Source organism: Macaca nemestrina, chromosome 11, assembly GCF_043159975.1.
Source record: "Macaca nemestrina isolate mMacNem1 chromosome 11, mMacNem.hap1, whole genome shotgun sequence".
NCBI lineage: Eukaryota > Metazoa > Chordata > Mammalia > Primates > Cercopithecidae > Macaca > Macaca nemestrina.
In genome coordinates this window covers 69,361,356-69,384,940 of record NC_092135.1, presented here as the reverse complement: position 1 = coordinate 69,384,940, position 23,585 = coordinate 69,361,356, and the positions used below count along the sequence as shown (strand labels likewise).

The 23,585-nt window shown below is 38.9% G+C and overlaps 1 protein-coding gene across 6 annotated transcripts in view; it reads right to left on the bottom strand.

The window, feature by feature from the left end:
• Nucleotides 1-23,089, bottom strand: part of LOC105483248 (DDB1 and CUL4 associated factor 17) — a 61,297-nt gene extending 38,208 nt beyond the window's left edge. For 2 of the 6 annotated variants that reach the window (XM_011744018.2, XM_011744019.3), the window contains exons 1-6: nucleotides 22,607-23,023; nucleotides 22,094-22,197; nucleotides 13,312-13,402; nucleotides 9,186-9,322; nucleotides 7,744-7,822; nucleotides 4,475-4,564 (exon numbers count right to left, since the gene is read on the bottom strand). In XM_011744018.2, coding sequence (XP_011742320.2) covers nucleotides 4,475-4,564; nucleotides 7,744-7,822; nucleotides 9,186-9,322; nucleotides 13,312-13,402; nucleotides 22,094-22,197; nucleotides 22,607-22,732 — 627 coding nt within the window. In that variant the 5' untranslated portion in view covers nucleotides 22,733-23,023. Of the gene's footprint in view, nucleotides 1-4,474; nucleotides 4,565-7,743; nucleotides 7,823-9,185; nucleotides 9,323-13,311; nucleotides 13,403-22,093; nucleotides 22,198-22,299; nucleotides 22,578-22,606 lie in introns of those variants that run through there. The other 4 variants (XM_011744017.2, XM_011744016.3, XM_011744015.2 and 1 more) reach the window with 4 other exon arrangements.
• Nucleotides 23,090-23,585: the final 496 nt, after the last annotated feature.

Genomic DNA, 23,585 nt, shown 5'->3' with positions numbered 1-23,585 from the left:
TTTCTCACAGACACTGGCATACACCAAGGCCATGTCGTTCTAAATGAATATTTAATCTACTGTTCATACTCTTCCAAGGATCCATTCTTTATGCTAAAATGTTCTTTATAAAGAGACAAATGTTTAGTTAATTAGAGGTGCCGAGCCCCTGGATAGTTTTTCATGCATGGTAAGTGAAAGATGTTCTTCAATCCCAAGTAACAATATTTAAAACCAAATCTCTCTGATTGCATATTTTTCTGTTATTCTTATTTTTATACAATTCACCAGCTTAATCAAAAACAAACTATTTAAATGAAGATGTCCTTGTTCAATTACCTTGGAAATACAGGAATAGAGGAAGATGTCCAATTACCTTGGACATACAGGAATAAATACAGTTTATGACTTTGCCACGTGTTCATTTCTGTTGTAGACTGTAATAAGCATACATAATTACTTAATCTACAAGCACAGAGAAAACAATTAAGAGTTGTATTTTTTGTCATCTCTTAGAAGGATAAGTATTGTTTACTCTGACATTGACTAGTTCATGACTTTTTAATTCACTGATCCTAGTTTCCCACTTTGAGAAAAAGACAATTTGTCACTCCCCTTGAAAACCAGCACAAGACAAGGATGTCCACTCTCACCATTCCTATTCAACAGTGTATTGGAAATTCTGGCCAGAGCCACCAGGCAAGAGAAACAAATAAAAGGGATTCAAATAGGAAGAAAGGAAGTCAAACTATTCCTCTTTTCATACGACATGATCCTGTATCTAGAAAACCCCATTGTCTCATCCAAATCTTCTTAAACTGATAAGCAACATCAGCAAAATCTCAGGATACAAAATCAATGTGCAAAAATTGCTAGCATTCCTGTACAACAACAACAGTCAAGCTGAGAGTTAAATAATGAACAAACTCCCATTCACAGTTGCCACAGAAAGAAAAAAATACCTAGGAATACAGCTAACAGAGGAAGTAAAAGATCTCTAGAAGGAGATCTACAAAGATGACACAAAAAAATGGAAAAACATCTGTGCTCATTGTTAGGAAGAATCAATAGCATTAAAATGGCCATATTGCCCTAAGCAATTTATATATTCAATGCTATTCCCTTAAACTACCATTGATGTTCTTCACAGAACTAGAAAAAACTATTTTAGAATTCATATGGAACCAAAACAGAGCCTGAATTAGCTAAGGCAATCCTAAGCAAAAAGAACAAAGCTGGAAACATCAGGCTACCTGACTTCAAACTATACTACAGGGTTACAGTGACCAAAACAGCATGGTACTGGTACAAGAACAGAAACATAGACTAATGCAACAGAATAGAGAACCCAAAATATTAGTAAAACTGCACACCTATAACCATCTGATCTTCGACAAACTTGACAAAAACAAGCAATGGGGAAAGGATTCCCTATGGTGCCAGGATAACTGGCTAGCCATATGCAGAAAATTGAAACTGGACCCTTTCCTTATACCATATACAAAAACTAACTCAAGATGGATTAAAGACTTAAATGTAAAACCCAAAACTATAAAAACCCTGGAAGATAACCTAGGCAATACCATTCTGGACATAGGCATGGGCAAAGATTTCATGATGAAAATACCAAAAGCAATTGCAACAAAAGCAAAAATTGACAAATGGGATCTACTTAAACTAAAGAGCTTCTGCACAGCAAAATAAACCATCAACAGAGTAAACAGACAACCTACAGTATGGAAGAACATTTTTGCAATCTATGCATCTGACAAAGGTCTAATATCCAGAATCTACAAGGAACTTCAACAAATTTACAAGAAAAAAAAACCCCAGTAAAAAGTGGGCAAAGGACATGAACAGATACTTCTCAAAAGAGGACATAAATGTGGCCAACAAACACATGAAAAAAAGCTCAACATCAGTGATCATTAGAGAAATGCAAATCAAAACTACAATGAGGTATCATCTCATGCCAGTCAGAATGGATATTATTAAAAAGTCAAAAAACAACAGATGCTGGCAAGGTTATGGAGAAAAAGAAACACTTATACACTGTTTGTGACAATGGAAATTAGTCTGACCATTATGGAAGACAGTGTGGTGGTTCCCCAAAGACCTAAAGACAGAAATACCATTTAACCCAGCAATCCCATTACTGGGTATACACCCAAAGGTATATAAATCCTTCTATTATAAATATAAAAGACACATGCACATATACGTTTACTGCAGCACTACTCACAAGAGCAAAGACATGGAACCAACCTAAATGTCCATCAGTGATAGACTGGGTAATGAAAATGTTGTACATATATACCAGGGAATACTATGTACCCACAAAAAGAACAAGATCATGTCCTTTGCAGGGACATGGATGGAGCTGGAGGCCATTAACCTTAGCAAACTAACACAGCAACAGAAAACCAAATACTCCATGTTCTTGCTTGTAAGTGGGAGCTAAATGATGAGAACACATGGAATGATGAGAACACATGGACACACAGAGTGTGTCCATACTCGGGCATATTGGAGGGTGGAGGGTGGGAGGAGGGAGAGGATCAGGAAAAATAACTAATGGATACTAGGCTTAAACCTGAGGAATAATATTTTAAACCTGAGGAATAAAATAATCTGTACAACAAACCCCCATGACACATATTTATGTAACAAACCTGCACATAATGCACATGTACCCCTGAACTTAAAAGTTAAAAAAAAAAAAGAAAAAATATGAAGAAAAGCTTTAAAAAAGAGAAAGAAAAAGTAAAAGAAGAAAAAGAGGACTTGTGTAATTCAAACTTTTTTTTTTTTTTTTTTGAAATGGAGTTTTGCTCTGTTGCCCAAGTTGGAGTGCAGAGGTACAATCCCGGCTCACTGCAACATCCACCTCCTATGTTCAAGCAATTCTCCTGCCTCAGCCTCCTGAGTAGCTGGGACTACAGGCATGCACCACCACCCCTGGCTAATTTTTGTATTTTTAGTAGAGACAGGGCTTCACCATGTTGGCCAGGCTGGTATCGAACTCCTAACCTCAAGTGACCAGCCTGCCTCAGCCTCCCAAAGTGCTGAAATTACAGGTGTGAGCCACTGCACCAAGCCAATTCAAACATATTTTAAAATAATGAGTGCTGGCTAGGCGTGGTGGCTTATGCCTGTAATCCCAGCACTTTGGGAGGCTGAGGCAGGCAGATCACAAAGTAAGGTGATCGAGACCATCCTGGCTAACACGGTGAAACCCCGTCTCTACTAAAAATACAAAAAATTAGCCAGTTGTGGTGGCGGGTGCCTGTAGTCCCAGCTACTCGGGAGGCTGAGGTAGGAGAATGGCATGAACCCAGGAGGCAGAGACTGCAGTGAGCGGAGATCACACCACTGCACTGCAGCCTGGGTGACAGAGCAAGACTGTCTCAAAAAAAAAAAAAAAATAATAATAATAATAATGACTGCTATAATAAAGTAGCCAATCTATTTTAATTCTAACTCCTCTACTTGCCACCTTTAGGATTTAGGTAGCTGCTTTTTACTTTTTATTTTAATTTTTTTAGAGACAGAGTCTCACTCTGTCACCCAGGCTGGAGTGTAGTGGTACGATCATAATTCATCAAAGCCTTGAATTCCTGGGCTCAAACCATTCTTCTGCCTCAGCCTTCTGAGTAGCTGGGACTGCTGCTTAACTTCTTAATTACATATGTATGTTACAATGTTGTAAAATATTCAAAGTGCATGGCACAAAATAAGCAATAAATGGTAACTAGTATTACTCTTTAGCCATTATGCAGTTTAGTATATAATGCTTACATAATGTAAAATTTTAATACATTCATCTTGTTTGCTTATAAAGATCAGTAGATCCTCAAGATACAGTCCTCTACAATACTTCAGGTACTGAATTAAAGAGTAATAGAGGAGATCAATAAATAACTATTCACCAACAGTAACTTTTTTTTTTAAGTAGAATCCTATTCATTCTTTTACTCAAAGGAAATTTGTTCCTTCTTTCCTCCCATGTAACCGATCCACAAGTCAAGAACAAATGGGAACAACAGTAAAACCCAAAACTGAATGAATTGGAAAATTTACATATTTAAATACAAGGCTTGTTACATATCATAAAGCGAGTTTTAGACCTATACCTTGCAATTAAAATGAAATATTTTGTTGCAACTTTTCACCTCCTTTAATGATCTTTTTAACAAGCTTTGGAATGTTCCCTCTGAAAAAAAAAATACCTTACTCATTCTGTAATTTCATAACATAGTAGTTTGTTAATAACCACAGGTATCCAATATGATCCACTTGAGAGGCATAAAAACATGCAGAAAGATGAAGGGATATTAAGCAAATGTTCTCATGTGTTTTGTTACAATATAAACCAGGTTAGTGAACTTTTTTATAGTGAGGGGAGCATTTCCAATCAAATATCTCATAAATAATTAAATGACATTACTCTTATTGTCAATAAAATATTGCAATTAAATAAGAAATGAGTTCTTACCTTTTTATTGATCTCTAGAATCCCTACAAGTGAAAAAGGTAGAACTCGGAACACTGCAAGGTACAGCAAAACAGGTTGTTGAATGCCTGCCTAGAAGGAAAGACTAAAATTACACGCAGCTCTCAAAAGTGCTTCCAGAAACACTCTGTTTTCATTAGTTGAAAAAATCCATCTGTTCGTTATGCAGACGTTTTCATATTATGAAAACATCCATCTATCTAGATTGCAAAGTTACTTAAACAGGAAGGCAACATATTCAAAACATGTCCACTAAAGCTTCAGCCCTTCAGATACACACATGTATATATATACAGACAAAAATCCATAGAAGTAAACATTTCTTAGCAATAAAATACCATGCATTTATATTTTGAATTGGAGTTTGAACAATAAAGAACCTAATAAAAAGATATGTAGTTATTACGCTCATATCATTTGAAAGTTGCTGGATCAGGTAGCTCATGCCTGTAATCCCAGCCGTTTGGGAGACTAAGGCAGGAGGATCACTTGAGGCCAGGAGTTTGAGACCAGCCTGGCCAACACAGTGAGACCTCGTTTCTACAAAAAATAAAAAAATTAGCCAGACATGGTGGCGCATACCTGTAGTCCCAGCTACTCAGGAGGCTGACATGAGAGGAACACTTCAGCCCAGCAGTTTGAAGCTGCAGTGAACTCTGATCAAGCCATTGCACTCCAGCCTGGGCATCCAGACAGGCTGTCTCTAAATAAATAAATAAATAAATATATAATGAAAGTAGTGTTGTGCTGACTCCTCTACAGGAAATGAGAAATAATATCATCAATGAAAGCTTGAGTGACTTTTCTGCTTGAAAAGGATAGCCCCCTTGCTTTGAAGAACGAGAAGAAAAATATTTCTTGCCACTACGAAATGTAAAACAATCTGTAGTACTTCTCCAATACAGTTTTGAAGGAAATTTCTTAAATTTGTGTTAGGCAAAGCTGTCTGCCCCATCACAGCCAGTCTCTGCTTCAATAGAACTTTTAAGGCTGGAACCACCAATCAAAACTGCTATAACTAAAAGTTAGAAAACAAACGACAAAAAAGATTGTAATGTTTAAAGCCCAAAAGACTCTCCCTTTGAAAGGGATAAGTTTTTATTAAACTAGTATCTTCAAGGTAAATCAGACTCCTTCTGTGTTCCTTAAACCCAAAGGAAAAGTACAGTTTATATACCCCAACTAAGAGCTACTACTTGTTGGCTGGAGACTGTAGGAAAACAGTCCAGAATACAGAAATACTGACAAGACTTTTATTAACATTATCAGGTGATGGTAAATGTAAAACATTAATATATAATAATGTATAGAATTAAACTTAAAAAAATTCTTGGCCGGGCGTGGTGGCTCACGCCTGTAAATCCCAGCACTTTGGGAGGCCGAGACGGGCAGATCACGAGGTCAAGAGATCAAGACCATCCTGGCCAACATGGTGAAATCCCATTTCTACTAAAAATGCAAAAATTAGCTGGGCTAATTTAGTGGTGGTGCACACCTGTAGTCCCAGCTACTCAGGAGGCTGAGGTGGAATTGCTTGAACCCAGGAGGCGGAGGATGCAGTGAGCTGAGATCTTGCCACTACACTCTAGCCTGGCAACAAAGCAAGACTCCATCTCAAAACAAAACTAAACAAAAATTCTTGCTCTTTAGCAATTTAAATTATTAAAAAGGTACATCAGACAAGACACTTTAGAATTCTCAAAGTAGCAAACTGTTTTGCTACTTTGTTATACTGTCCCACTTTTCTGAATTTTTCTTTACCAAGTAAAATCAAGGTAGTGAGTAAGAGTATAAAGCCAGGAGTATTACTAAGAAAGAGACAACATTTCTCTTTCTTATATGTCATACTAAATAAATCAGGAAAAGGGTAAGGAGATTCCAATAAAAGGCATGCAGTTAAGTTATTAATGTGACTGGGCAGGATTAGTAAAGGCTAGGAAAATATTTAAATAACCATGATAAAAAGTAAGTAGAAGTAGCCAACAAATAGTTTGCTTGGCTTCAGGGGAATACAGAAAAAGTAGACAAGAGAGATGAGAGAGGAATGAAAAGCAGAGTTCACAGACCCAGCGTGTATGGGAATACACTGGAGGGTTAACAAGGAAATGCTTGATGTAGTTATCCAAATAAGGTAAAATTAGAGGAACTACTTAATTTTTTTTATGCTAGAATTATATATAAACTTCACCTGCCAGTTCAAATTACAGAAATTTCAAGAAGGGGTAGCATGCTATAGTGCATAAGAGCAGGGACTCTATAGAGCTAAACTGCCTGAGTTTGAGCCTAGGTTCTACCACTTACCAACACTATGATGTTGGATAAGTTACTTAGCCTCTCTGGGGCTCAGAATCCTCATCTGTAAAATGGGATGATGAAAGTATCTACTGAAAGGAGTGTGCTGAAGATTAAATTAGTAAATACAGGTAAAGAACTCAGATCAGTGCCTGCCTGTTTTGCAATCAAGGACACTAGTGAGAAAAAGCTGAAGTAGTTCAAATTAAAAATGAGAAAGAACTACAACAAACTCTGCCAAGATGAGACAGAAAATAAGTATTTTTCTAGATGTCCTGGTGTACAAAGAAACAGAAAACCTCTAAAAGCAGTCTATATCTATTTTTTAAGTGCTCAATAAATGCTTTCCATAGTATTTCCCCATAAGTCACCAATAAAAACAAAAAGTTTCTTGATATAAATTTCCAGACTTTATAAAATTTAGTAAATCCTGGATAATTCTTTGAGAAAGAGAGAAAAATCTTTTTAAATAGCACGCTTCAGGAAAAAAAATCTACCTATCAACTTTTCTTTTTTAAAATATTTTTATTATTATTTTATTTCAATAGGTTTTTGAGGAACAGGTGGTGTTGGGTTACATGAATAAGTTCTTTAGTGGTGATTTGTCAGATTTTGGTGCACATATCACCAGAGTGGTATACGCTATACCCAATGTGTAGTGTTTCATCCCTCACCCACCTCCCACCCTTTCACCCCGAGTCTCCAAAGTAAATTGTATCATTCTTATGCCTTTGCATCCTCATAGCTTAGCTCTCACTTATGAGAAAATACGTCTGGTTTTCCATTTCTTAATTACCTCACTTAGAATAATGGTCTCCAAATCCATCCAGGTTGCCATGAATCTTATCTTTTATAGCATGCTTCAGAAATAAAAGATCATTAGATTTTTCATAACAAATCTGCAGACAAATTCCTATGAAAAAAATTCTACATTTTATTGAATGTTTAAAAATGTATACCTGCCGGGCCACTGCTGAGCCTCTGTTCTGAGCTGACTTAACTGTAATGACTTCTTGAGGAGTGTCCCAGCTCAAGTATCTTTTAAAAGAATGAAGAGAAGTTTATTTATTTGGGTCAGTTTCCTTATACTTAAAATCAAAATATTATATTTTATAAGTAAACTATTTTTTAGTTATCTAAATTATAAAAGCAAAGTGATCTATTTTGAAAAATAAATAGCTAAAATAATTTCCTCTATATCCCTATATGGACATATCCCTATTTAAATATATACATAATTTTAATCTTTCTAGAGCATTGGTGAATTAAAATTGTTTTTGATCTAAGAGTATTCAAAACTTAGGAAACAAAATAATCATTTCTACTTTAAAATGGAAGTTATAAAAAGCACTAAAAATGTTACTTTCACACATTCCATAAACATATTCACTCCAAACATTTACATCTAATTTATAAAACTAATAGTTAAAATAGCAGTTCTTAGATTGTATACAGCAGACAATTTAACTGAAACAGACTAGCCTTCAGGAAAATCTACCATAAAGTGCATCTTACATAGAAAATACTATTTGTAGAATACAGGGAATTTTTTTTTAAGCTTATTTAAACTACTACAGGTTAGTTACTTATTTGGGATACAAAGATAAATGACAACTGGGTGCGATGGCTCATATCTGTAATCCCAGAACTTTAGGAGGCTGAGGTGGGTAGATTACTTGAGGTTGGGAGTTTGAGACCAGCCTGGCCAACATAGGGAAACCTCATCTCTACCAAAAATACAAAAAGTAGCTGGGCGTGGTGGTACACACTCATAATCCCAGCTACTCAGGAGGCTAAGGCAGGAGAATCGCTTGAACCCAGTAGGTGGAGGTTGCAGTGAGCAGAGATTAGGCCAATGTACTCCAGCCTGGGAGACAGAGCAAGACCTTGTCTCAAAAAAGAAGAAAAAAAAAAAAAGATAAATCATAGAGGGTCTCTACTCAGACCTCTAAATGTAGTCATGAGGGGAGAAAAAAAAAAATAGGTTTATTAATTGAGATCTGGTTATGGACTAGAAAACTGAAGGGGGAAAAAAGGTTTGAAATTTCCTGGGCCACAGGTTTCAAATTTTTAAAATAAAACCTTTTTTTTTTTTTTTTTTTTGAGACGGAGTCTCGCTCTGTCGCACAGGCTGGAGTGCAGTGGCCGGATCTCAGCTCACTGCAAGCTCCGCCTCCCGGGTTTACGCCATTCTCCTGCCTCAGCCTCCTGAGTAGCTGGGACTACAGGCGCCCGCCACCTCGCCCGGCTAGTTTTTTGTATTTTTTAGTACAGACAGGGTTTCACCGTGTTAGCCAGGATGATCTCGATCTCTTGACCTTGTGATCCGCCCGTCTCGGCCTCCCAAAGGGCTGGGATTACAGTAAAATAAAATCTTGAATAATAAACTCATAGTAAATACCTGAATTTGCAATAATGTGCAAGATATATTTTCTCAAGGATTTTTCCCGTAGTTGCTGATATACGAAGTAGCCAATTATGAGCAGTCAGTGCTATGAGTGAGGACTTATAATCTGATGAATTGGGAAGGATATCTCCCTAAAAAATAAAAAAATGAGATATAAAAATGAAATTGCTTGGCCATGAACAATTTGCAGTAATCAATGTCCAAAGAAAATAGCTAAATATTCAAATAGCCAAATAAATAAACCACAAAAGAAAGATTAAATGCCCAAATAGAGAATTAAGACAAGGAAAGATAGGATTGTGGGAAATTATTTTCATTATCACTTATTGAGTTTATTCACATAAAGCACTTAAACATGGCCTGAAATAATTTATTATTATGTATTAGTTATTATTTTATTAAGTATTCACAAATGTTAGTCATAATAACAGTAGACGAATAATGATGATGCTACTTCTGTGAGAACAATAACAATAATAACTAGCTCTTAAAATTATGTATAATATCACAGCGATTAAGAGTCCTCTGCTATTAGCATGGTGGTGAGTGCCCAGAGTCCCAACTACTCGGGAGACTGAGGCAAGAAGATCACTTGAGGCTGGGAGGTCAAGGCTGCAGTGAGTGATGACTGTGCCACTGCGCTCCAGCCTGGATGACAGAGAGCCTGTCTCAAAAAAAAAAGTGTTCTCTGCTGGAATAGACATTCATATTGCCCCCTTTTCCTTTACCACAAGACTTGTTTCCTTTAGATGGAAGTTAAAACTGGCAAAATGCAAATTACTCCATTATTCACTGTGGTTCTGACCTAAGCTCAAATGAAAAGCTAGAAACCAATGAAGACAGCCGAAGTACAGAAAATGGACCTGGTTTGAAAGATGACCTGTGTCACCAATGAATTACCCTAGAAAAAGGAGAGGATAGCTGCATGGGCACTCCTGTCACTGAGGAGCCACCACAAGGTGGAAGTCTAAGGCAGGAAGAAAAAGAGAAGCAAAGTTTTCTACTTTAATTTGTAGACTAAAAGCGCGTTGTGGTCCCCACCTGTAATCCCAGCACTTTGAGAGAGTGAGGCAGAAGGATTACTTGAGCCCAGGAGTTCAATATCAGCCTGGGCAACTAAGTAGACACTGTTTCTAGTTAAGAAAGAAAAAAGCAGCAGCCAGGTGCGGTGGCTCATGCTTGTAATCCCAGCACTTTGGGAGGCTGAGGTGGCCGGATCACGAGGTCAAGAGATGGAGACCAGCCTGGCCAACATGGTGAAACCCCATCTCTACCATAAAAAACACAGAAGTTAGCTGGGCGTGGCGGTGTGTGCCTGTAATCCCAGCTACTTGGGAGGCTGAGGCAGGAGAATCGCTTGAACCCGGGAGGTGGAGGTTGTAGTGAGCTGAGATGGTGCCATTGCACTCCAGCCTGGTGACAGAGCTAGACTCCATCTCAAAAAAAAAAAAAAAAAGAAAAAGAAAAAGAAAAAAAGAAAGAGAGAAAGAAAAGAGAAGCTGAAATTAATCTAGTATCTGCGTAGGCCAAAAAGTAAACAGAAAAAAATGAAGACATAGTTATTTTATATATGCTCCCTAAAAATTTGTCTTGCCTTTCAAATGTTAAGGAAAAAAATAGTTTTTGTTTGTGCGCTAGTTCTTTTTTTTTTTTTTTTTTTTTTAAGTCTATTAACCCTTGAAGTCTTACACTGGATTCAAGGCAATGATATACATGCATTTATTTTACAATGTCTTATCTAAATGTTGTTTCATGGAGATTTAAAAGTTTTTGGCTGAGCATGGTGGCTCACACTTGTAATCCCAGCACTTTGGGAGGCCAAGGCAGGCAGATCACTTGAGCCCAGGAGTTCAAGACCAGCCTAGGCAACATGACAAAACCCCACCTCTACAAAAAATACAAAAATTAGCTGGGTTTGGTGGTGCACACCTGTAGTCCCAGTTACTCAGGAGGCACAAGTGGAAGGGTCACTTGAGCCCAGGAGGTAGAGGCTGCAGTGAGCTGTGATCGTGCCACTGGACTCCAGCTTAGGCAACAGAGTGAGACCCTGTTTTTTAAAAAAAATTTTTTTAATTTTAAGTTTTAAAAAATATACTATTTATATCTTGCCTATCAAAATAATTTGAAACAGCAAATATAATATGTTTGAACTACGTTCTTAAACAAAAAGTTGTAATTCACAGAGTCTTGGAAAAGATGGACACTAACTTAAAAGTAGTTTCATATCAGTGTGTTAACAACAATTCAATATGCTTCCTGGTTTTTCTTAAGGGAAAATCTTGCTGCAGTTGAAATGAGAATAAAATGTTTAAAAATAAGTGAGAATAGGGGCCGGGCATGGTGGCTCATGCCTGTAATCTCAGAACTTTGGGAGTTCGAGGCGGGCGGATCATGAGAGGTCAGGAGTTCAAGATCAGCCTGGCCAACGTGGCGAAACCCCGTCTCTATAAAAATACAAAAATCAGCGGGGCATGGTGGTGGGTGCCTGTAGTCCTAGCTATCTGGGAGGCTGAGGCAGGAGAATTGCTTGAACCTGGGAGGCGGAGGTTGCAGTGAGCCGAGATCATGCCACTGTACTCCAGCCTGGGCAACAAAGGGAGACCGTCTCAAAACAAACAAACAAACAAACAACAAAAAAAAAACGGTGAGAATAGGAATTAGGTTACTAAATTTTTGGTGTTTTATAATAGGGTATTAAAAACTTTCTCAATTAAGAAATCTGTCATCTTCCCCCATACTCCCCAATGAAAATGGATCAAAAAGCTTTAAATTGCTAAAGGCATGACAGTTATTTTCAGCTTTCAATAAGGAGCTGAAGAAGAAAATATAGGTTTAAAAGCTTTCTAATTTTTAAATAGGAGCCTTCAATAAATAGACCATAAGTATTCAGAGAAAAAGCAGCAGCCCCAGAAAACTAAAACTTTATGTAAAAATGATAGCCTGAAAAAAACATTAACAGTAAATTTAGCGTATAGCCTCTTATCCTTTAAAAATTATTTTTGGTCACATATTATGAGTTCCGTTTTTCCTCAAGGACAACCAACCAGATTCAAAGACCTGATTAATCTGTTGTAGTATTTCCTAAGTGCATTTCTTAGAATAAGCACTGATCCTATAGAAAACAAATACAGGTCGATTATCCCTTTTCCTACTGAAACGCTTGGGACCAGAAGTGTTTCCGATTTGAATTTCTTTGGATTTCAGGATATTTGCATATACATAACGAGGTATCTTGGGGATGGGACCCAAGTCTAAATACAAAATTCATTTATGTTTCATATATATCTTATACATGTAGCCTGAAGATAATTTTACATAATATTTTAAATTTTGTGCCTGTCACATGAGGTTAGGTGTAAAATTTTCCACTTGTGGCATCATGTCGGCATTCAAAAAGTTTTGAATTTTGGAGCATGTCGGATTTCAGATTTTCAGATTAGGGATGCTCAACCTGTATTTAGAAATATTCCTCAAACAAGGAAGTTCTAGGATCAAAAGAATTTGGGGAAATGGCTTGACAATCATCATACCTATTAGTATTATTGTATTATTATTATTAAAGGCTCTGAGGAGTAATTCTATCAATAAACATGTTTAAGTTCTCAAACTCAGTAGCCCAATTCTCCCTAATTCCTCTGGCACCTGTTAATATTCCATGAAAACAGTGTTCTGAAAAATATACACCCAGGCAAAGCTAGTCTTATGAAAATGAGCTTATCCTATTATTTTATCTTTATTATTTTCCTAACAACATTCATGTAAAATAACTGTTGATCTAAATACTTTGTTATTGTTTCAGTATATTGAGTGGAATGATCTCTTAAACACTAAGATAATTATACATAAGCTTATGCTGCTTATATAACTTTTAATCGATTTCTAGTTTTCAGGATCTAAAAAAATTCTGTCTAATTTTAAAAACACATTCATAATATTAGTATTTTTAATACAGAAATTATTTCATGAGGAAAATAAAAGATATATCTCATCTTGATTGCTTTAAAGATGCAAGAGTCACTATGATATTTAAGTTGTATTCTTTTATGCAGTATGTTAATAATAACCAGTTCTTCTAGGCTAAAACTGCTTTATAAACAAATGCTCTAAAAACAAATCTTACCACTGGGCATTCCCATAATAAAGCATCCTCTATTTTTTCTGATTTGGAACATTTTGGCATTTCATAAAGTTTTCTTGGCTCAGATGCAACACTGGGAAAAAACAAAAATAAATGATTATTATTCTTGATAACCAAGACAGTATTTGTTCAGGTTTGCGAGACTATTTTTATTCAGAGATTTGAAATACCAAGGCACATTTGCTTTCCTCTTCTTAACTAAATGTTAGTATTTTTTCTGATCACATAATTCATAGAAAAAAAATCTTAAAAATATAACAAGATTAACACAGTTTACAATACTATAAAACTGCCAAAAATAACCCTTATTAACATTTTGGTTCATTTCCTTCTGATTTACATACATATATGTACCTGCACATTGTTTTCCAAAGCTGTTTCATATTAAATTCTTTCTTTACTTCTGAATATTTACTAAGAATATCTGAATTCCATCAAGATCAAAAACTATTGTTCTGATATTTAAAATGAATATTACTGGATAAAAAGGGTCCCATTATTTTAGGATGAAAACTAGTAGATTAAAAAAAAACAGGGCTGGGCGCAGTGGCTCAAGCCTGTAATCCCAGGACTTTGGGAGGCCGAGACAGGTGGATCACGAGGTCATGAGATCGAGACCATCCTGGCTAACATGGTGAAACCCCGTCTCTACTAAAAAATACAAAAAACTAGCCGGGCGAGGTGGCGGGTACCTGTAGTCCCAGCTACTCGGGAGGCTGAGGCAGGAGAACGGCATAAACCCGGGAGGCGGAGGTTGCAGTGAGCTGAGATCCGGCCACTGCACTCCAGCCTGGGCGACAGAGCGAGACTCCGTCTCACAAAACAAAAAACAAAAAACAAACAAAAAAAAAACCAACAACAACAAAAAAACCTTTATGGCTTTTTCTTTATTCCCAAATTACTTTTCAGAAACGTTAAGTTTATACTTCTGCTAATATTGAATGCTATATCTTTGATGTGAAAAAGTCTCTTTTAATTCATACTTCTCTGATTAGTTGAGATGTGATCATAAATGTTTAATTTTATTTTGTTTCTTTCCTTTTTTTTTTTTTTTTTTTTTTGAGACAGTCTCTCGCTCTGTTGTCCAGACTGGAGTGCAGTGGCATGATCTTAGCTCACTTCAACCTCCACCTCCCAGGCTCATGTAATCATCCTGCCTCAGCCTCCCAAGTAACTGGGACTACAGGCTCATGCTACTATGCTTGGCTAATTTTTATATTTTTTGTAGAGGCAGGATTTTGCCATGTTGCCCAGGATGGTCTTGAACTCCTGGACTCAAGTAATTCACCTGCCTCAGCCTCCCGAAGTGTTGGGATTACAGGCGTGAGCCACTTCACCTGGCACTTTTCTTTTTGAGACAGTCTTACTCTGTCTCCCAGGCTGGAATGCAATGGCGCTATCTCGGTTCACTGCAACCTCTGCTTCTCAGGTTCAGCCGATTCTCCTGTCTCAGCCTCCTGAGTAGCTGGGATTACAGGTGCATGCCACCACACCCAGCTAATATTTGTATTTTGTATTTTTAGTAGAGACAGGGTTTCACCATGTTGGTCAGGCTGGTCTTGAACTCCTGACCTCGCGATCTGCCTGCCTTGGCCTCCCAAAGTGCTGGGATTACAGGCATGAGCCACCACGCCCAGCCCCTTTTCATTTTTTTAAATGAACTTTGAAATTAAATTACTGTTGAAAGAGAAACAATTTTCAGGCTATAATTTTATTATATCTCTTTGACATTCTCTCACTGATTCAAAAGTTTAAACCAAACAGTTTCACAGGAATGAAGGCAACTTCATATGCGATTATAACCTGTAGATAAAACACCCCTGGACATTAAATAACTCAATAATATTTAATCATTAGAACACTAATGAACACCACTTACTCTAATTTTTTTTTAAGTTAAAGCAGGTATCTCTAAATCATGGAAGTTATAAACTTGACATTAAATGATCATTTCTGTCATTGTTGCTCATTTTCCTAGGTGTGATAATGACATGACAAGATAAGAACATGTCCAGATTTCCACTTCTAGCATGAGGGCATGAAGAACTCTGTGGACAAACTCTTTGGCAAAACTGGTGAAAATCATAAAAGGAAAACTCTTTTAAAGTCTCTGCAAATGGTCCTGGGGACATACGGCATATGAAGAAACATTTATTCAAGAAAACCTACTGCTAAGTAAGAATAATGAGTCTGTGGTGTCTGAACCAGGACATAGTCCCTTCCTTCCCAATCCCAGCTCAGCAAGATGGAAACTCCACTCCAGACTGGTGCAGCCAAGAGGACAAGGCTCCCTGTATTCCAAGCTTCCACTCAGAGGGCTATCTTCCCAGGAGGGGTGGGATGACAGCATTTCTCATCAGTCCCCAGCTGCCTATTGCTGGGCCTGAGTCCTGGGTCAGTACAGTCAAGAGGTGGGGCTCCCTTCTTCCACCCAGCCCCTATTCATGGGATGGAGGAGCTACCTTGGATGTAGCACAGCTGAGGATACTGAGGCCCTAATTGGCTTTATTCCTCCTTAGAAAACAGTGGTCCTATACTGAGAGAGAGACAAGCTGAGAAGATCTGAGGCCAGTGTTTCCTCAACTCCAAGTGCTCAGCTTCAAGTAGGGGAGTCACTCAGAGAGAAGCATGGCATTGACTCCCACAACCAGCTAAAGACCCTTAGCTCAAAAACTGTGCAGGAGGGGAGAAGCAGGCCATAAAACAGATAGCTCTGCAGCTCTTTCCAGAAAAACTAACTTTATTTGCAACACAGTGTGGAGAAGTTAAGGCCTAAGAGCACTCACAAAACCTGTGGAGTTTGTGATGAAAGGCAAATGGGAGGAGATTGGTAGACTAATTGGAGATATAGGCTAAACTGTAGGCTGGCTAATTTGCCAGAAATCACCAGAAAAAGATAGCAGGACAGAGCCCTCTTGGGGTTAGAACAAATCTCAAAAGCTGATTATTCTCTCTAAATTCTGGTTTCTGGTCCAAGATGAAAACAGCCTGGAAGTGCCGCTCCTGTCTGTCCACACAAGACGAAAAACGCTGAACAATCTGAAAATCCATAATTCTTCCTAGATCCATCAGATAATTGAGGTCACCGGACAAACTGCTGCCTCCAAAACTGGAGAGAAAGGTGCATACTGACAATCACAGCTTTCCAGGAACATAAGCCCAGGAACAAGCCACTGGAGCCAACAATGCAGGAGACAAAAATAAGGACACTAGAGGAAATTTTAATCTCCGATACCCACAACTACAACAAACAATAATCATAGCCAAACTCCTACTCAGATAAACACAAAATCTCACTCTAAATGCCTATTTACTTCAATTCTTTTAATCCAGTATATCTTAAATTTGTAAATTCTTTTTTGAGACAGAGTCTCGCTCTGTTGCTCAGGCTGGAGTACAGCGGCATGCTGATGGCTTGTGCAGCCTTGACCTCCCGGGCTCAAGCGATCCTCCCACCTCATCCTCCCTGGTAGCTGGGACTACAGGTGTGTGCCACCATGCCCAGCTAATGTTGATATTTTTTGTAGAGATGGGGTTTTGCCATGTTGCCTAGGCTGGTCTCGAACTCCTGGGCTCAAGCAATCCCCAGACCTTGGCCTCCAAAAGTGCTGGGATGACAGGGGTGAGCCACTGTGCCTGGCCTATCCAATATATCATACATAGCCCTTAACCAAAAAAATTACAAGGCATGCTAACAGGCAAAATACAAAAGTTTGAAGAAACAAAACAATCAGAACTGGATTCAGATATGGCAGAGATTTTAGAATTAGCAGACCAGGAAATTAAAATAACTATGATTAAGCCAGGGGCGATGATACGTGACTGTAGTTCCAGCTATACTCAAGAGGCTGAGGGAGGAGGATCACTGGAGTGTAGGAGTTTGGGGCTACAGTGCACCATGATCATACCTGTGAAAAGCCACTGCACTCCAGCCTGGGCAATAAAGCAAGGCCTCATTTCTTGTTTTTTATTGTTTGTTTGGGGTTTTTTTGGGTTTTCTTTTTTGAGTCTCGCTCTGTTATCCAGGCTGGAGTGCAGGGGCATGCATTCACAAATCACTGCAACCTCCACCTCCCGGGTTCAAGCAATCTTCTGCCTTGGCCTCTGGAGTAGCTGGGATTATGGGTATGTGCCAGATGACCAGCTAATTTTTGTTTATTTAGTACAGATGGGGTTTCATCATGTTGGCCAGGCTGGTCTCGAACTCCTAGCCTCACGTGATCTGCCTGCCTAGACCTCCCAAAGCGTGAGATTACAGGTGTGAGCCTCCGCACCTGGTCACAAGACCTCATTTCTAAACTAATTAAATAGCTGATTAACAGGATCAGGGATGGGAAAAGTGGACACCATGCAAGAAAAGATGGGCAAATTAAGCAGAGATAAAAATTCGAAAAAAAAGAAAAGAAAAAAAAGAAATACTAGAAATCAAAAAACACCATAAGAGAAATGAAGAATGCCTTTAACAGTCATCAGTAGACTGTATGCAGCCAAGGAAAGAATCAGTGAGTTTAAAGATAGGTCAACAGAAACTTCCCAAGCTGGGGAATAAAAGAGGAAAAAGAAAGAAAAAGTAGAACAGAATATTCAAGTACTATGGGAAAATTGGAGAAGGTATAAAACATCCACATAATGGGAATACCAGGAGGAAGAAAATGAGAGAAAAATAAGTATTTGAAGTAATAATGGCTGAGAATTTTCCAAAACTGACAGACACCAAGCCACAAATCTGGGAAGCATATTCAAACTGCAGAAATTCAAAAGTGAAGAGAAAATCTTGAAAGAAGCCAGATTAAAAAAAAGTACCTTAACTACATAGGGGGAATAATAAGAATTAACTTGGATTTCTCTTCAGAGACCGTAAGAGCAAGTAGAGAGAGAGATGTGAAATACCTGAAGTGTTCTGGTGGCTCACATCTGTAATCCTCAGCAGAGGCTGAGGTGGGAGGATTACTTGAGGTCAGGAATATGAGATCAGCCTGGGCAACACACCACGACTGAGACCCCTATCTCTAAAAAAAAAGTGTTTTAAAAATAGCCACATGCCTATAGTCCTAGCTACTTGGGAGGCTGAGGTGGTCGGACTACTTTAGTCCAGGAGTTCAGGGTTACAGTGAGCTATGATTGTGCCACTGCATTCCAGCCTGGGAGACATAGTCAGATCCTCACTTTGTGGGGGGAGGAAAAAAAGGCACAGATAGATTAAAAGTAAATGGCAAAAGATACAATGTGCAAACACTAAACAAAAGAAAGCTGGAGTAGCTATACTAATTTCAGACAAAGTCGAATTTGGCAAGGAAAATTACCAGGGATTAAGTGGGCATAAGATAATGAAAAAGTTGTCAATTCTCCAAGAAGGCATAACAATCTTTAATATATATGCATCTAACAACAGAGTATCAAAACACAATATGGCAAACACGGATAGAAATGCAAGGAGAAATAGATAAATCCACTCACTATGATAGAGATTTCAACACCCATCAGTAATGAACATCTCCAGCTGGCGGAAAGTTAGTAATTACGCATATACTTAAACTGCAAGGTACCATCAGTCAACTCGGTATCTCATCCAACGACAGCAGAATACACATTCTTCTCAAGCTTACACGAAACATTCACCAAGATAGACCACATTCTGAGCCATAAAAGACACCTTAACAAATTTAAAAGACTAGAACTAATATAAAGTATGTTCTCAGGTCACAGTTGTATTAAACCGCAAATCAATAAAACAATGATAACTGGAAAATCCCAATATATTTGGAGAGTGAACAACACACATCTAAATAACACACGGGTCAAAGAAATCTCAGGAGAAATTTAAATATATTTTGAACTAAATGAAAATGCATATACAACATATCAACATTTGTGGGATGCAACAAAAACAACGCTTAGAGGAAAAGGTATAGCAGTAAGTGCATATGCAGAAAAGGAGAAAGACTTAAAATCAGTAACCTAAGTTTCTACCTTAGGAAACTAGTACAAGAAGAGCAAATTAAAACCAAAGTAAGCAAAGAAATAACAAAACTTAGTCAGAAAGTAGTAAAATTGAAAACCAAAAATCAATAGAGAAAATCAACAAAACCAAAAGCTGTTTTTTTGAAAAGGTCAACAAAATTGATTACTAATATGAGAAATTAAAGAGTGGCTATCACTACCGATCTCATGGTCATTAAAACAATAATAAAGAAACATTATGAATAAGTGTAGGCTCACAAGTTTGGATAATTTAGATGAATTCCTTGAAAGACACAATCTATCAAAATTTACTCAAGGAGAATTAGATAACTTGAATAAGTCTGTATCTATTAAAGAAATGTAATCAATAATGAATAACCTACCAAAACAGAAAGTGCCAAGCCCAGATGCTTTCAATGGTTAATTCCACTAAGCATTTAAAGAATAACACAGCAGCAGTGATCAAGACAATGTGGTACTGACATAAGGACAGACATACAGATCAGTGGAATAGACTTGAACGTCCAGAAATAAATCCAAAAGTGTCTATGGTCAACTGATTTTTGACAAGTGTGGCAAGGCCTTGCAGTGAAGAAAGAAAAGTCTTTCTAATAAATGGTGCTGGGACAAATGTACAGCCACATGTTTAAAAAAAATGGAGTTGGATACCTACCTTATATCATATACTAAAATTAACTCCAAGTGGGATCAACCACCTAAATATGAGCTAAATATAAACCCTTTAGAAAAAAATCTAGGGGCAAATCTTCATAACCTCAAATTTTGCAATGGATTCTTAGATATGACACCAAAAGCATGAGTAATGAAAAAAATTTAGAAAAATTGGACTTCATCAAAATTAACCTCTCTGTGGCTGGGCGCAGTGGCTCACACCTGTAATCCCACCACTTTGGGAGGCTGAGGCGGCTGGATCTCCTGAGGTTGGGAGTTCAAGACCAGCCTGACCAAATGCAGAAACCCAATCTCTACTAAAAATACAAAATCAGCCAGGCATGGTGGCACATGCCTGTAGTCCCAGCTATTCGGGAGGCTGAGGCAAGGGAATCACCTGAACCCGGGAGGTGGAGACTGCAGTGACCCGAGATCACACCATCGCACTCCAGCCTGGGCGACAAGGGTGAAACACTGTCTCAAAAAAAAAAAAACAAACAAAATTAACCTCCCTGTGTTTCAAACAATAACATCAGGAAAGTAAAAAGACAATCTACACAATGGGAGAAAGTATTTGTAAATCATATATCTGATAAGGGACTTGTATCTAAAATATGTAAGGATTTTTGTAAAAAAAAAAATAATTTACAAATGGGCAAAATATCTAACCAAACATTTCTCCAAAGAATAACATACAAATGGCCAAAATGCACAAGAAAAGATGCCTGACATCACTAGTCATCAGGAAAATGGAATCAAAACCACAGTGAGATGCTGTGTGTCACATATCAAGTGTTGACAAGAATGTGGAAAAATCAGAACCCTCATATACTGCTTATGGGAACATAAAATGGTACTACCACTTTAGAAAAGCGTATGGTAGTTCTTCCAACTATTAAACGCAGTTACAATATAACCTTATGACCTACCAATTCCATTCCTAGGTATAATCCAGAACTGAAAATAAGTGCCCACATAAAAACTTACGTGGAAATGTTTATAACAGCATTATTTATAATACCTAAAAGGTAGAAACACCAATGTCTAACAACTGATAAATGGATAAGTAATATGTGGTAACTGATACAATGCACTATTATTCAACTTTATAAAGGAATTCTGATGCATGTGACAACATGGATGAACCTTGAAAACACGCAAAGGGAAAAAGCCAGTCACAAAAGACCACATATTATATGACTCCATTTATATGAAAAGTCCAGAATAGGTGAATCTACAGACAGAAAACAGACTAGTGGTTGCTTAGGGCTGAGGGTAATGGTGGTATTGAGGTGATTGCTGAAAGGTACCTGGTTCTATTTTGAGGTGATGAAAATGCTCTAAAATTAACTGTGGTAGTGATTACATGCATCTGTGAATGTACTAAATATTATTGAAATGTACACTTTAAATGGGTAAATAATATGGTATGTGAATTATATCCTAATAAAGCCTTTAAAAAGAAAATGCCCATTTTTTAAAAAATGCAAACTGATGTATGTTTAGAATATGCTTTAAAAGAGGTAATGCAAAAGGAAAAGTGGGTTAGATAAAGCAAATGTGGCAAATCTTGATAGTTTTTGAATCTGGGTAATGAACATATGGGGATACATTGTGGCTTTCCTTCCCCCCTCATGGTGGACAGTTGTGGATGAGGTTGACTGTTAAACATTTTGGATCTCTAAATACTAGGCTTTTGTTTGAAAAAATGTCTCTTTAAAAAAAAAAAAAAAAGGCAAGTACTTCCAAAACACAATCCATCAATTCTCCAAAGCAGCATCTAATTATTTGGTTGGCAACTGAATTTCTTGACTGTGGTGTAAGTAGAATAAAATACTAAACAGTACTCTGAATACTACCTAAAAGGTAGAAACACCAATGTCTAACATTGGTGTTTAGACCAAAACTATAGTGCAGGCAAAACTATAGTTTTAAGTTGGTATTTACAAAAATGACACCTGCAACTTTAACAAGATTTAAAATTTACATGCATTTTTTACTCCCTACTCTTATTTTGGACCCATTTTTTCATTTTATTTCACTAGGCACTAATGTAGGCATGTGGTTCTATACGAATTAGTTAAGATCAACAGTGAGGTGAATTACAGCAAAATTATCAATAAAAAGTTACCTGCTGACACAGCGCCGATAATTGTCAAAATATATTCTTCCTCTCTCATAGGCTATAGGTGACCTGGAATGAGTTGTCCAAACATTCTTAAATTTAGTACTTTCCTAAAAGACACAAAGAATTTCCGTTTAGGAAAGAACCCTTAGGCTTCCACTGTGCACCAATTTTAAGTTGGATTTTAAATTTTCAAAGCAATATAATTTCACCTATGTTATTCAAAAACATTATTTTGCATCCTTCCTCCACTCTGTCCTCATGTTTTGGCTTAATGAGGTGACCAACTATTAGAATAATTGTTCCCAGGTAAGACATAAGAAGCGTAAAACTAAAAACATCTGGTGGCCCTATTACCACCTATTGACTAATCTCCCAGATTCCGGGCTTGTATCCTCCTCCCCATCACATGTGACCCTATAAAGGGGGGGCCCAGCGCGTTAAAACCGCATCCCCTCAGGAGGCTCGGCCTCCAGGCGCCCGAGGCCCTCCGTCCCGCCCTGGCCGGCGGGCGGTCACCTGGCACACCAGCGCCCGCAGGATGCCCAGGTTGGTCCTCTGCACCACGCCTGCGTCGCGCGAGAAGCAGCCCAGCGCCCGGCGACTCAGCCGGCGGCACACGTTGGGCTTCCGGGTCGGGCCCATGGAGGCGCGGGCCGAGCCCCGGGTAGGCTGGGCCGCTGAGGGGCGAGCCCCACACTCCCGTGCTGGGCAGCCGCCGCTGCCTCCGAATTTCCAGGCCCAGACTTTCCCGGCGGGGCCCAGGAAAAGCTGACACGGGGAGGCGGGCAGGGGGCACCCGACGGCGGGGCGAGGGAAAGCAGAGCCTCTTGCACAGCCAGAGCACGGAGAGGAGGGAAGAAGTACTCCCTTTTCGATCTGCCCCTCCCAGGCTCTCTGGCCGCCAACAGTGCGACGCTCCGGTATGGCGCGACCGGCCGGAGCCGCTCTCTCACCGGGAAATGTAGTTCCCAGTGCCTCGTGGGGCAGCCCGTCTTCTCCCAGGAACTACAATTCCCGTCAGGCGGCTGGGGAGCGAGGGCTTGCCCGGCCCCGCCTCTGCCCGCCGCGGCCCCGCCTCCTCCGGCCCGCGGAGGCTGCGCTGTCTAGCAGGCGCGCCGTTCTGGGCTGCGAGTGGCTCGCGGGGCAGATCCTTGGGGACGTGGTGCTCCCGCTTCCAGGTCTCCGCTGCGTGTGTGCGCCCTGCACTTAGGGATCCGTCCCTCACTGCCCTGGTACCCGCAAGCCTCTCGGCCCCTGACCTTCGCCCTGGGAGGTTCTGGCCAGGTGCCGGGAGGGACGCTGTGTCGAGGGCGATCCCCCCAAAGCAGCGTCCCGTGCTAAAGGTACGCCCCGCGGCTTTCCCTTCAGCCGCACGTTGGCTGAGAAGGACGGTAAACTGTGCTTTTGTATTAGGAAGATGCTGGCTTCCCATTCACTCTTAGTTTCACCCTCCAAACTGGGATTGAGTTACTCTTTCCCGGAGGCCAGTCCTTGG